The sequence below is a fragment of the Bos taurus genome, chromosome 9, assembly GCF_002263795.3.
Source record: "Bos taurus isolate L1 Dominette 01449 registration number 42190680 breed Hereford chromosome 9, ARS-UCD2.0, whole genome shotgun sequence".
NCBI classification, from domain to species: Eukaryota; Metazoa; Chordata; class Mammalia; order Artiodactyla; family Bovidae; genus Bos; species Bos taurus.
In genome coordinates this window covers 90,923,555-90,937,623 of record NC_037336.1, presented here as the reverse complement: position 1 = coordinate 90,937,623, position 14,069 = coordinate 90,923,555, and the positions used below count along the sequence as shown (strand labels likewise).

General features: G+C 38.8%; 1 protein-coding gene across 12 annotated transcripts in view; it reads left to right on the top strand.

The window, feature by feature from the left end:
- IPCEF1 (interaction protein for cytohesin exchange factors 1) overlaps positions 1-14,069 on the top strand; it is a 167,893-nt gene that overhangs the window by 122,149 nt on the left and 31,675 nt on the right. For all 12 annotated transcript variants that reach the window (XM_059889958.1, XM_024997091.2, XM_059889957.1 and 9 more), the window contains 3 exons: positions 730-801; positions 8,309-8,367; positions 9,677-9,765. In XM_059889958.1, coding sequence (XP_059745941.1) covers positions 730-801; positions 8,309-8,367; positions 9,677-9,765 — 220 coding nt within the window. The remainder of the gene's footprint in view (positions 1-729; positions 802-8,308; positions 8,368-9,676; positions 9,766-14,069) is intronic.

Below are 14,069 nucleotides of genomic sequence, written 5' to 3'. Positions count from 1 at the left end.
TTATTAAAAAAAAAAAAAATTAACCTGTTGTGAGCTTTAAGTCTGTGCCATTGTGATGTAGCTGCATCAGAAAGTACCTAGTGATGCATGAGGTTGCGTCGATTCTTATGGTTTTGACCAAACTGGTCACGTATAAAAACTCTGGTCCACACTACAGGACTTCCTGTCTAAATGGTAAAGAGGAAATACTTTGTTATCGTCGATGTTTTTATACTTTTCTTTTAAACTCAAAAATCTGCCTTGTATTTTTTCTTCACCAATAGAGGATAGCTTGGTTAATGTTTTTGATGTGTTGTCACAGTGTAGAAACTTTATACTTAATTATTTTTCTATAAATGCAGTATCTGAATTTAAATATTTTGCTTGTTGGAGTTGATCTGGGTACTTTGAAGTTGCACATCTACCACTTTATATTTTAGTTTATTGTCTCTATAACAAACAGCAATTGAAAATAAAGAATATGTTCATATGTTTTAAGAACAGACTATTGATTAGTCAAGACTAAGTCCTAGTCTGAAAGTCCTGACGTGATGAATTCATCCTCTGCTCCCTACATATAATAGAGATTAGACAATAGATATTTAATGTAATTAAAAATTCTGCTTTTGTAAATTAACAAAGAAATCAGATGAACTTACCATGTATATATTTGACTGTTTTACTGTTGACTGCACTGTTGACTGTACTAATTTCTAACTTCTCATGTGTCTGTGCTTTTCTCCTTCCAAGCGCTTTTAAGATCAGTCATCCACAGATCAAGACCTTTTATTTTGCTGCTGAGAATGTGCAGGAAATGAACCTGTAAGTAGAGAAAAATCACTCGATATAATCTTTACAGATTATTTTGGTTAAGTGTCTGAATTTTAAGCATATGTGCATTTCATTTGTTTCTGCTGCTTTACAGCCTAAACTCCTTAGCGGTTATAAAGTCTTTCTGCTTTCTTTCCTAGTATTTGGAAGCATTTTGGAGCACTATACAGATCAAAATGGCTGTTTTAGGAAGAAGTAGTAGGGTTCTTCTAAGGGAAGCACTCAGACACTAGACTGAGAAAGGAAAAGACAGATGACATTGTAAGAAAATGTGAAAGTGAGAATTAGCCTCACAGGGAGAAAAGCCTGCAAGACTTGTGTTACAGGTCCCACAGCTTTCAGAAATCTACATGGAAACTCCCTGCAGGACTTCGTATGTGCTGTGTGATTCATGGTGACTCACGTTTATCATCTCTCCATGTTCCATCCTGAACATTTTGCAGCACGTCTTGTTCAGAGTCCCTCTAATATAAAAATGTATATCACTAACTTCATTTCCTGTTTGCTCAGGTTAAGTGGAATATCCTGGTAGAGCATTGTCTGCCTTGCAACATCCCCTGCTGGTTTATATTACAGTGTGATCCCAGGGGGTCTTATTTGAATGAAACTATATATATTTGAGGTGCTTGTGGCATTGGAGGGCGTTCTGTTTAATTAAGTCCTATTCTCAGAATTGTCAATGTTTCATTGCTTTCAGTTAATTAATTAAAAATATGTGTATGGATTATCTATGATGTACTCCCTTGTAATAGATCCTGGGCATTAAAAATGAAGAATACAGATTTAATATCTCCATTCATAGAGCTTATTGTTTAACCTATTTATATTTTTGTATCTAATTATATCTATTAATTTAGACATAATGACTTTATCCTTTTGCTCTGTGTAATTTCTTTTTTGCCTGTTGCTCAAGAAACTTAAAGAAAAAAAAAACTACTTTTCACTAAGCATGCATGAGCAAGAGTACACACACACATGCACACACACACACACACAGAGCACCTTACTCTGTATCCTCACAGAAGCCCTTTGTCACTAGAATCATTCTCATCTGTTCCCTACATTTACCTTCCCATTACAAACCTTCAAATGAGGGCAGAATGGCTTTTTAGCACAAAGTTAGGAAACCCTGTGTTAGAAATAACAAAGCAAGGTATTGACAATCGAGTCTTCCAAACGAGTCTTTTATTTCCTTGGACAAAGGGAGAAATAGTTTCTATCCTCTTTTGATTTTAGCTTTTCCCTCTGGCTTTCTCAAGCATCTGAGAAAAATAGGAGCAGATACACAAAAGGAGGATGAGATGGTTAGATAGCATCACTGACTCAATGGACATGAGTTTGAGTAAACTCTGAGAGATAGTGCAGAACAGGGAAGCCTGGCGTGCTATAGCCTGGGGTCACAAAAAGTCAGATATGACTTAGAAGACAACACAACAACACAAAAGGAGAAGATGAAAAACTTGACAGTCAAAGTTCTTTTTTCTCTTTTTATCTGCCTTGGTAACTCTAAATCCTATTGATTAGCAAAGTCTCAGTTCAGTTCAGTTGCTCAGTTGTGTCCAACTCTTTGTGACCCCATGGACTATAACCCACCAGGCTTCTCTGCCCATGGAATTCTCCAGTCAAGAATACTGAAGTGGGTAGCATTCCCTTCTCCAGTGAATCTTCCTGACTCAAGGATCAAACCCAGGTCTCTTGCATTGCAGTTGGACTCCTTACCTTCTGGGCCACGAGGGAAGCCCTTTTTAAGCTTTACTGGTGGTGAAATAGAGCTGCCCGTCAGCCACCTCTCCCCACCCCTATAGGCTCCTGCCAGTACCTAGCTTCTCCCACGAACTTCCTGTATCTCCAGCTTTCTTCCGTTCTGTATCCTTTCTGTTCATCCCAGGGCTGGTTCTTTCAAAGTAGTTCTGTTCACTCCAACAAGGGGGAGAGTAAGACTGACTTTACCAGGAAAACAATGACACAAAGTCTTTTGTTACCTAGAGAATTTCTCTAGCTACATGGTGAAACACATTTTAAAAGTGTGAGACCCTTACAAGATTATCTGAAACTCCTCTATTTCAGGCAAATTTGCTCTCTCAATCACACATCAGAGTTATTTAGCTCTTGCTCTCCCACTATTCCAGTTTTGCTTACATATCTGGTCCATTCATCTTCCCTTTGAAGTGATCTGTCTAATGGGGAATACAGTTATATGAGCATTAGCTACACACTCTGCCTATCTGACTATTAAGTCTAAGCCTTTCACAGTTATCAAAGCCAAAGTCTTCGGGCCTTTCTATGCTGTGAAGATCTGTGTTACTTGAGATTATTTTAGCATTTATCTTTCCAGCTTACAAATAAGATTATAAATTGAAATTTGAGTGTGAGGTGTCCTGGCCCCATATTTTTGAATCTCTCAGTGACCTTTATATACAAAAATTGTCTATCTGGCCACTCATAAGTAAATGGCTCATTTTGTCTATGCCTGAATGTATCATAATTTTTTATTTATAATATCATTATTAAGCTTTATTTGGAGAAGGCAATGGCACCCCACTCTGGTACTCTTGCCTGGAAAACCCCGTGGATGGAGGAGCCTGGTAGACTGCAAACCATGAGTTCGCTATGAGTCAGACACGACTAAGTGACTTCACTTTCACTTTTCACTTTCACACATTGGAGAAGGACAATGGCAACCCACTCCAGTGTTCTTGCCTGAAGAATCCCAGGGACGGGGGAGCCTGGTGGGCTGCTGTCTATGGGGTCGCACAGAGTCGGACACGACTGAAGTGACTTAGCAGCAGCAGCAAGCTTTATTATTCTGAAGATGATTTTTTCTAGTAGCTAACAATGCAGAATCCCTTTGGGATTGCTAGTTAACCTCCTCCTTCTCCCACAAGACTAGGCAGAGGATGTTTAAAGATTTGCTCTTCAGTAGCCACTGAAGAACTTCCTGTCTTACTGATGAGACGTGTTGGAGCCAGGACATAATGCCTCTGGGTATCAGTGAGACGCAGAGGTGCTGGGGAATAAGGGAGTGGTATTTGGAGAGACGGGGCCTGTTTTAGAAGTTCCCCTCCTTAAGAAACTGCCTTTTTGGGTGGTGACGTTTCTCATGAAGGACAAGGTAATTAAGTTTAAGAAACACTGTGTGTTCTGCAGGGACCCTCAATTTACAAGTGCAGGGGTGAGTAATTAAGGGTAATGTAAAAGTTGGTTTCTAAACAAAGGCTGGTGGTAGCTGCCTTTCTCAGGCAGTGTTTGTGGGAAGAATGTTCTCATTTTGTACATCAATTTCTTAACACTTGTACTTCTTCAACGCACACATTCACAGCAAGTTAACATACAACAAACTCCCAGGAAACATCTGTCGTCTTCTTTTATATAAATATAAGTCTTTTTGCATCTATCTATTTAGCTACAAATAGAAAGTTTTCTACTGCCTAGATGTTAAAAAAAAAAAAAAAAGTTCTTAGCAAAGAAGGTACTCTAAGCCTGTAAGTTCTAGAAAGAAAACAAACAAAATTCTGAACAATCACGAGTTTTCCCAGCAAGTAACTGATAGTGTCAATTACAGGGAGAAGAGTTTTGAGTGAGGGCTGAAAGGAATCTTTTCTTTACTGTCAGTATTCTTCCGTTCTGCTCATTTCTGAAAAGGAACTTAGGAATGTCTTTACTTGATTCAGGCATTCTGAATTCATCATTTTTTTTTTGCATTGATATGTTAAAGAATTTTGTCTATTTCATTTTGAGATGCTTTTTTTTGGGGGGGGGAGTCAAATGCAATTATAAAATTATGAAATCAGGAATAAACTAGGGATTAGTTAGCCATTAAATTCATTGTGCTTTGCCTGATCAGTTTTTAAAAATGTATTTTTAAGTGTTTAGTTGAGTAATGTGTAAAACACATTCTTGTAAAAAAAAGTCTTGTAATATAGAAGTATGTAAAATGAAAAACCTCCCGTCCCCCCAACTTTACTTCCCAATTTAACTTCTCTCCCTAACATTAAGCCACTTTTCACAATAAGACTATATCCTCTCTGATGCTTTGCTTTGCAAATCAAGTCCTGCACACGGTTTTAGAAGCACATTGATGACATGAATACACTACTATGTATAAAGTAGGTAACTATTGAGAACCTACCGTATAGTACAGGGAGCTCTATTCAGTGATCTCTGGTGACCTAAACGGGAAGGAAATACAAAAAAGAGGGGATATGTGTCTGTATAGCTGATTCACTTTGCTATACAGCAGAAACCAACACAACATTGTAAAGCAATTACAATGAAAATTAATTTAAAAAGGAAGCACATTGAATCAGGATAAACACTTTGTTTTGTATTTGCTTTTTTTACTTAACAGTATGTTAGGATTTTTCCAGGTCATGACAAGGCTCCCTCACCCAACCGCAGTCTTTTTATTAGTTTCTTTATAACATGGTACTGATGGAATTGTTACCATACTTCATCCATTTTTCTGTTAATGGACAATTCTATTGTATCCATTTTTTTTTGTCATTGCAAGGCTATCGAATTAATATTCTTCCATATTTCTTATATACATGAAGATGTGTTTTGAAGGATAGATATTTAGAATTAGAATTATTTGGTGAAGGGGAATGAATATATTTTGAATTCAGTTCAGTTCAGTTCAGTCGTTCAGTTGTGTCCGACTCTTTGCAACCCCATGAATCATAGCACGCCAGGCCTTCCTGTCCATCACCAACTTCCGGACTTCACTCAAACTCATGTCCATCGAGTCAGTGATGCCATCCAGCCATCTCATCCTCTGTTGTCCCCTTCTCTTCCTGTCCCCAGTCCCTCCCAGCATCAGGGTCTTTTCCAGTGAGTCAACTCTTCACATGAGGTGGCCAAAGTATTGGAATTTCAGCTTCAGCATCAGTCCTTCCAATGAACAGCCAGGACTGATCTCCTTTAGGATGGACTGGCTGGATCTCCTTGCAGTCCAAGGAACTCTCAAGAGTCTTCTCCAACACCACAGTTCAAAAGCATCGATTCTTTGGTGCTCAGCTTTCTTCACATTCCAACTCTCACATCCCTAGATGACCACTGGAAAAACCATAGCCTTGACTGGATGGAGGCAAAGTAATGTCTCTGCTTTTCAATATGCTATCTAGGTTGGTCATAACTTTCCTTCCAAGGAGCGAAGTGTCTTTTAATTTCATGGCTGCAATCACCATCTGCAGTGATTTTGGAGCCTCAAAAAATAAAGTCTGACAGTTTCCACTGTTTCCCCATCTATTTCCCATGAAGTAATGGGACCAGATGCCATGATCTTCATTTTCTGAATGTCGAGCTTTAAGCCAACTTTTTCACTCTCTTCTTTCACTTTCATCAAGAGCCTTTTTAGTTCCTCTTCACTTTCTGCCATAAGGGTGGTGTCATCTGCATATCTGAGGTTATTGATATTTTTCCCGGCAATCTTGATTCCAGCTTGTGCTTCTTCCAGGCCAGCATTTCTCATGATGTACTCTGCATAGAAGTTAAACAAGCAGGGTTACAACATACAACCTTGATGTGTTCCTTTTCCTATTTGGAACCAGTCTGTTGTTCCATGTCCAGTTCTAACTGTTGCTTCCTGACCTGCGTATAGGTTTCTCAAGAGGCAGGTCAGATAGTATCATCCAATTAACTGCTTGATATTGACTGTACCAGTTTTTTAGGGTCAACTCAACAAAGGATGAGACTGTTTATCTTGAAATCTAGAAATTAGCAATATTTAAAAATTTTGCCAATCTCAGGGTGAACAATATTTGCTTGTGCTTGAATATGCATTTTCTAAAATATTATTGAGGCTGAGAATTTTCCCTTATATTTATTAGCCATTTGTAGCTTTTTGTCATTTTCTATTTCTTTGTTTTGTTTATTTTGCAGTTGAGTCTTGATGAATATTTTTCAGTGCCTCTGGCATGATCTTGGCTTGGGTCTTGGTCTAGTTTTAAGTGGCCACTTAGAGACACGTGTTTATCATGATACAAAAGGGGACTTCCTAAATGAGGCTGAAACTCATCTTGCTTCTTATAGAAAGTTCTATTTTATTTGAGGGCTGGGTAAAGATTCCTAATTTGTTGACAATTGCAGATTTGGGAATATGCAGTGTTTATGCTTTGGTGAGGGTGTAGCTGGATAGTTTATGACGCATTATTGGACTAACAAAAATAAAACATCAGATCAGATCAGATCAGTCGCTCAGTCGTGTCCGAAGTGAGTCAATAAGTGCATAGCATTATTATCGTCATTTTGTTGATAGTTGACTTCGGCTACTTATTTTTCAAAAAAAGATTAATATGTATTATGGAATATGTTTTTAAAATAAAGAAAAGTAGAAAGAAATGGGAAATAGGTCATTTAGATTATCACTGTCCCCAAATAATATTTTTCCTTTAAATAGGTTATATCAGTTCAGTTCAGTCGCTCAGGTGTGTCTGACTCTTTGTGACCCCATGAATTGCAGCACGCCAGGCCTCCCTGTCTATCACCAACTCCCAGACTTCACTCAAACTCATGTCCATCGAGTTGGTGATGCCATCCAGCCATCTCATCCTCTGTCGTCCCCTTCTCCTCCTGCCCCCAATCCCTCCCAGCATCAGAGTCTTTTCCAATGAGTCAACTCTTCACATGGGGTGGCCAAAGTATTGGAGTTTCAGCTTTAGCATCAGTCCTTCCAATGAACACCCAGGACTGATCTACTTTAGAATGGACTGGTTGGATCTCCTTGCAGTCCAAATAGGTTATATAGCTAGGAACATATGAAATAGATGCATTTTATGTGTTTTAAAAATTTGTGTATTAAAATAAATTTCTAACTGAACCCTTGACCTGAAGTCATAAGCCACATTTGCGCTCATTCCCTCAGGTTTGTTTAGTTCTATTTTTATTATGGATGTGTAGTTGAAATTCATTGCCAATAATGGTAAGTCAGTGGAAAATGAGACATTGTCAGTTTTACCTTATATAAAATTTTTCAAGAAATTGAAAATTTCCCCAGCTTAGGAATAACTGTGAAACTCTGGCCAGATCTTTTTCCTTATTGATATAAAGATCATGGTTTAAAAATAGATCATCATCACTTTTTGTGAAGTAAGCTTACATTTTAAGAATTAAAGAGAACTTTAAAGGTCAAGTTATGAAATTCATTTTGATGGTTGTGAAAGAATTTCAAATATGCAATTACAAAATGTATATTTGTTTGTATATTTAGAATATCTAATGTAGTTACCCACTTTAACTAGCTGTATAATGGGCCATCTCATTTCTTATCCTCATTTCGTATCATATTGCTTATGACACGGACCATAGTGTGAAACCAGTGGTCTTAGGTTTCCATAACACATGTTTAGGCTGTTTCTGAAAACATTTATACTGATATAGCACTACGATTAATTTCATTATAAAGTCTGATACAAGACCTTCCTCTGGGGTCTAGGATAAGGGTGAATAGGTGAGGGACCAATCTCCCTGGTCAAACGTCTATTTTCTATTTGAATTTTAGGTGGTTAAACAAATTGGGATTAGCTGAAATCCATCCTGAATCCACTTCAAAGGATGAAGGTATGTTCTATTTTCAATTTCTGAAACTTTAACAAGCATCTGAGAATAGGGTGAAAATACAAAGTCAAGTTCTATGTAGAGCCTTGTTCTAATGAAACATAGCTTGTTATTTAAAATTATCTGAAAATATGTAGAGACAGACATAATCACACTGGCTCACCAACATGGAATAGAGCCTCCCAGGCTGGCTAAGAATGCTTTTCACACTTCACCCACACATTAGCAGCTGTAGGCTTCATGGAGATCGCAGTCAATTGCCAATGCAAATGTTTTATTGCCCCACTTACTGAATTCTTACTCATCGGTGTGATCTCATCGTGATCTCTAGGCAGATAACTTTCAGCCCACTCTTTCCTCTCTGATATTTTAGTATTTTCACCAGGTGTGTGCCAAGACTAATTACCCTAAGTTTGCACCAGGAGCCTGAATGTCAGACTGGGACAAAGGCCACTTTTTTAGCTCAGTCTATAGCTTTCAGTGTTCAAAAGCTCCAGGAGTCTAATTCTTCTTAATGATGCAGTTGCTCCTTAATATTGAGAAGAAAGATGTCTTTATGTGTCTGGGTCACAGAGCTGACACTATTTCTGAAATGCTCAGACCACATAAAACTCAGGAGTTAGAAGTAGGGAGTTATTTCTTTGGAGAGCAAAATCATAAAATCTTAAATTTAGAAATGGAAAAGTGACAACTTGTTTTAGAATAAAGAAGTAGAATATGATAGTGTGAAATCAGTGTCCTAACCATCTTCTTGATCCTCTTTTCCATAAAATAAATTCTCATGGTATATTTGCAGTATTTTATAGATTGTGAGCACAAAAATAACTACACAAAACCCTCCTCTTATCCTGTTATGTAAGGCCTTCTGTGATACGGCATCAAGCAAACTTTCAGCTTTGTTTTCCACCCTGTCCCTTAGGGAACTCGGAAGACTTGGCGCCTGGGACTCACATTACTCTGTGTGCATCATTGGTGGTTTACTTATCCTGCCATTTTCAGCTCATTAAGATTTCTATGCTCAAAGTTAATCACTGCTGATTTTATTCTCCCTTAGTGTATGACTCACAGCTCTTTTGAGGAATTAGTTTTATTTTCCCTGAGCTATGATTAGTCCTCTTTCTGCCTAGTGGACATTCTTTGAGGGCAGAAACCCTAACAGAGAGAAACTCTTATGTATCAGGTAGCCCACTAGATGAGGACTTTCTGAATTGGATTGGAATTGCAATAGCCAGATGGAAAAAAACCTCTCTCATGCATTATGGAATAAGTGATGACAGCGTTGAAACATTCAGCATTTTCCTTTTTGTTCTAGAATGCTACAGTGAGAGTGAACAGGAAGATCCTGAAATAGCGGTCCAGACGCCACCCCTTCATCACTCTGCAGAAAGTCTCTCTCCTTCGGTAGGTACCAAATTAGCCTGTTGCTCATCGATCAAACGTATGGATGTCATTCCTTCCAGCTGGGTAGAAACTACCTTGACTGATACGTTTTTAGAGCAGGCTAAATAAAGGTATTGCCAAAAAGCAAGTGTAATTCCCGGGGTGCCATAGCAACCCATTAGTATGACAAATTTGGTGCATTTGTTTGTGACCTACAAGTGTATTATGCCCAGAGGATTCATGCTAATGCAGAGGGCTTCTAGGTAATAGGCCGATGCTGGCAAAGACTTATTTTATAACATTTATTTATACCCTACTTGTTCTCAGAAAGAATTGAAAATGCCTTTCCTAGGTGCAGGCCCTATAGTGATGTAAAATGAATGTAAAGGGGGTAAAGGCCAAGACCATGAAGAGAAATTTAGAATCAGAAAGAGAGCTGGAAGCCAGGAGTGGGGTTAGCGCATTAAATCTGCCTATAGAATGATTCGGTGTGTTCACCAGAGAGCAGTCCACGTTTGATTCGAAACTTTGGAAGCATCCAGTGTAAGTTCAGGTTATTGATGGACATTAAGACTATGAAAGTGAGTGTTAGTCACTCAGTCGTGTCTGACTCTTTGCGACCCCATGGACTGTAGCCCACCAGGCTCCTCTGTCCATAGAATTCTCCAGGCAAGAATACTGGAGTGGGTTGCCATTTCCTTCTCCAGGGGATCTTCCGACCCAGGGACGGAACCCACATCTCTTACGTCTCCAGACTTGGCAGGGGGATTCTTGACCACTAGCGCTGCCTGGGAAACCCCCTATAACTTTACAGGACATGACTTTTCCACAGTACCATGACACTCGTCCATCCACAGACCCCAGTAACTATAAGTTCTCATAGGTTACAGCATCTCCTTTGCCGACCAAAATTCTTCTGCCAGAATTTTCTATTTTGTGTGATAAGGTTTTTAATCTTTATTTGCATTTTTCCAGTTCCTGAGTTAAAGGTGTTAATATCATTTAAATAATGAGCTCTACTGCTTTTATTTGCTATCAGTGGAGAATTATGGTCACATTTCTAATTTATTTGGCTAGCAGTCAAGACCAGAAGTAAATATTTGTTGAATGAATGTTTATTTAAAATTTCTATTAAATAGGATTAGCCAAAGTTAAGCAAGATATAAATAAAATTAAATGTTGACTATGGTAAAATGTAGACCAATTTTTGAACTAGACGTACAATATAGCCTTTCTTAATATATTCTTAGCTTTCCCTTGATGTAGACTGAATCCTCTTCTAAAGTTAGCCTTGTTGGCTTAATGGAGAAGCCTATATTTTTGTGTAGTTTCTTTTTGTCTTTGTCTTTTTCTCTCTGTGTCTCTTCTTCTCTATCTCATATGAATTATTTTAGTTCTAAAATATTGTGATTTTAAGTTTTATAAATGGCAAACTATATCACAGATTCAGTTCAGTTCAGACGCTCAGTCGGGTCCGACTTTTTGTGACCTCTTGGACTGCAACATGCCAGGCCTCCCTGTCCATCACCAACTCCTGGGGTTTACTCAAACTCATGTCCATTGAGTCAGTGATGCCATCCAACCATCTCATCCTCTGTCGTCCCCTTCTCCTCCTCTGTCTCCTCCTGCCTTCAATCTTTCCCAGCATCAGGGTCTTTTCAAATGAGTCAGCTCTTTGCATCAGGTGGCCAAAGTATTGGAGTTTACAAAGAGCTTTTTAAGGGATCTAGACCTCTACTTGGTGAATGTAAAAGCAACCACATTGTCATCTTAGATGAAGGATCATGGCTGAGTTGCATTATATGATGATTTGTCGTGTTGTTCAGTCACTAAGTCGTGTCTGACTCTTTGCGACCCCATGGACTGCAGCATGCCAGGCTTCCCTGTCCTTCACCATCTCCCAGAGTTTGCTCAAATTTATGTTCATTCAGTCAGTGATGCTATCTGACTGTCTCATCCTCTGCTGTCCCCTTCTCCTTTTGCCCTCAATCTTTCCCAGCATCAGGGTCTTTTCCATTGAGTTGGCTCTTCTCATCAGGTGGCCAAAGTATTGGAGCTTCACCTTCAGCATCAGTCCTTCCAGTGAATATTCAGGGTTGATTTCCTTTAAGATTGACTGATTTGACCTCTTTGCTGTCCAAGTACTATTTAGGATAGTGGTTCTCAATGAATATTAAATGAATGAATAAGCATATGCATGATAAAGTCACTTCGGTCATGTCCGACTCTTTGCAGCCCTATGGACTGTAGCCCATCAGGCTCTTCTGTTCATGCAATTCTCCAGGCAAAGAAACTAGAGTGGACGGCCATGCCCTCCTCCAGGGAATCTTCCCAACCCAGGGACCAAACTCTAGTATCTGACAGCTCCTGCACTGGCAGGCAGGTTCTTTACCACTGAGCCACCCGGGAAGCCTGAATAAGCATTTAAGCAGCATCAAGTTACCAGATAACACTTTTTAAAAATTAAACTTGAAAAATATTTGTAACAAATTTTTAATGATCTTTGAGCTTTTAAATCACTTTATATCATATAAAATTAATGAGTTTGAAATATAATGAGGTCAGTTCCTTTTTTGCTGTTTTGTGGGTTTCAAGAAATCATGGGTAGTGATTTTCACAAAGGATCTTCCTAAGTGAAACCTACAGAGTCTCATCTATCTTAAGCCTGCCAAAAAGCTTTCCCTTTTTAATTTCTTTGTAAATAAATGGATGTCCTTTCCATTATCCATCCTGTGGGGCCTTCTCAAGAAGAATAAACATGAACAGAAATCTCTTATTTACTCAAAGACCCTGTAATATTCCTTATGCTCTTTGTGAAATGTGGTTTCACCCATGAGAAGCATAGGTCCAAACTGGTCTGGTGCTGAAATCTTACTGTTTATAGAAATCAAAATGATTGGACATAGAATTAAAATTTTAATTCAAGATTTTATCATTTTTGAAATAATTTTCTAGAATAGTAATTATTTTATACTCATGAATTCATTATTCCAAAATGAAAGTTCATTACCACAAAATTAAAAAAGAAAAACAAGAACTTGGGAAAGATTTGGGTGTTTGGGAGTTTGGTTTTATTTTGTCTTCTTTACTTGTCTAGGCTTAGATAGCTCAGTCATGACTAGCCTATGCCGGATTCAGCCAAAACAATGTTTGCTCTTGGTCTGTACAAACGTTACCATAATCTCAAAAATTTCATCTGTTTAAATAAAAAGCTTAAGTGTTATTTTAACCAAGTGTCTAGCATGTCTGCTTTTCAGAAACAAGAGAAAACAAAAACAAAATCTGCCTGGGATATATGTGAGCAGCAGCAACACATTCTGTTTCTAAGGAACATAAAATCTAACTGTTCAACATTTATCTATTTCTAATACATTCCTTCAGAAAAATAATGTTAGCCTTAGTGGTCTTCCAGACAATGCTTAACTTAGAACTTTAAGGAATAACATTTGATTGACATTTGGAATAACATTCTAAACACTGCTCCCATCTCAGTGACCTAACTTAGTGGTCTCACATCCATCCTTAAGTCCATTTGTATTGAAACAAGCATTCCCTGGGCTCCTACTATAACATTAGGTAAGACTATCATCATATAAGCTCAGCGTCAAGAAAAGTAAGCTCATGGCATCCCATCCCATCACTTCATGACAGATAGAAGGGGAAAAAGTGGAAGGAGTGACAGAGTTTATTTTCTTGGGCTCCAAAACCACTGAAGACGGTGACTGCAGCCATGCAATTAAAAGGTGCTTGCTCCTTGGAAGGAAACCTATGACGAATCTAGACAGCACATTAAAAAATGCAGACATTACTTTGCTGACCATTCTGAAGGAGATCAGCCCTGGGATTTCTTTGGAAGGAATGATGCTAAAGCTGAAACTCCAGTACTTTGGCCACCTCATGCGAAGAGTTGACTCATTGGAAAAGACTCTGATGCTGAGAGGGATTGGGGGCAGGAGGAGAAGGGGACGACAGAGGATGAGATGGCTGGATGGGATCACTGACTCTATGGACGTGAGTCTGGGTGAGCTCCGGGAGTTGGTGATGGACAGGAAGGCCTGGCGTGCTGCGATTCACGGGGTCGCAAAGAGTTGGACATGACTGAGTGACTGAACTGAACTGAACTGAAGGGCTTTGATGTTTTGAGTTCCTCAGCCTTTGGGTGTTTTGAGCAGAGAAGTGATGTGAACAATGTCCATTTTGAAAGGACCACTCAGGCTGCCATGTAGGAGTGACCTGTGACATAGGGAGGAAGTCCAGAAGCAAAGAAATCTAAGGAAAAGTGTTGAGTCATCTAGTGTGAGAAGTGAGGACTGGGGTCAGGGTGT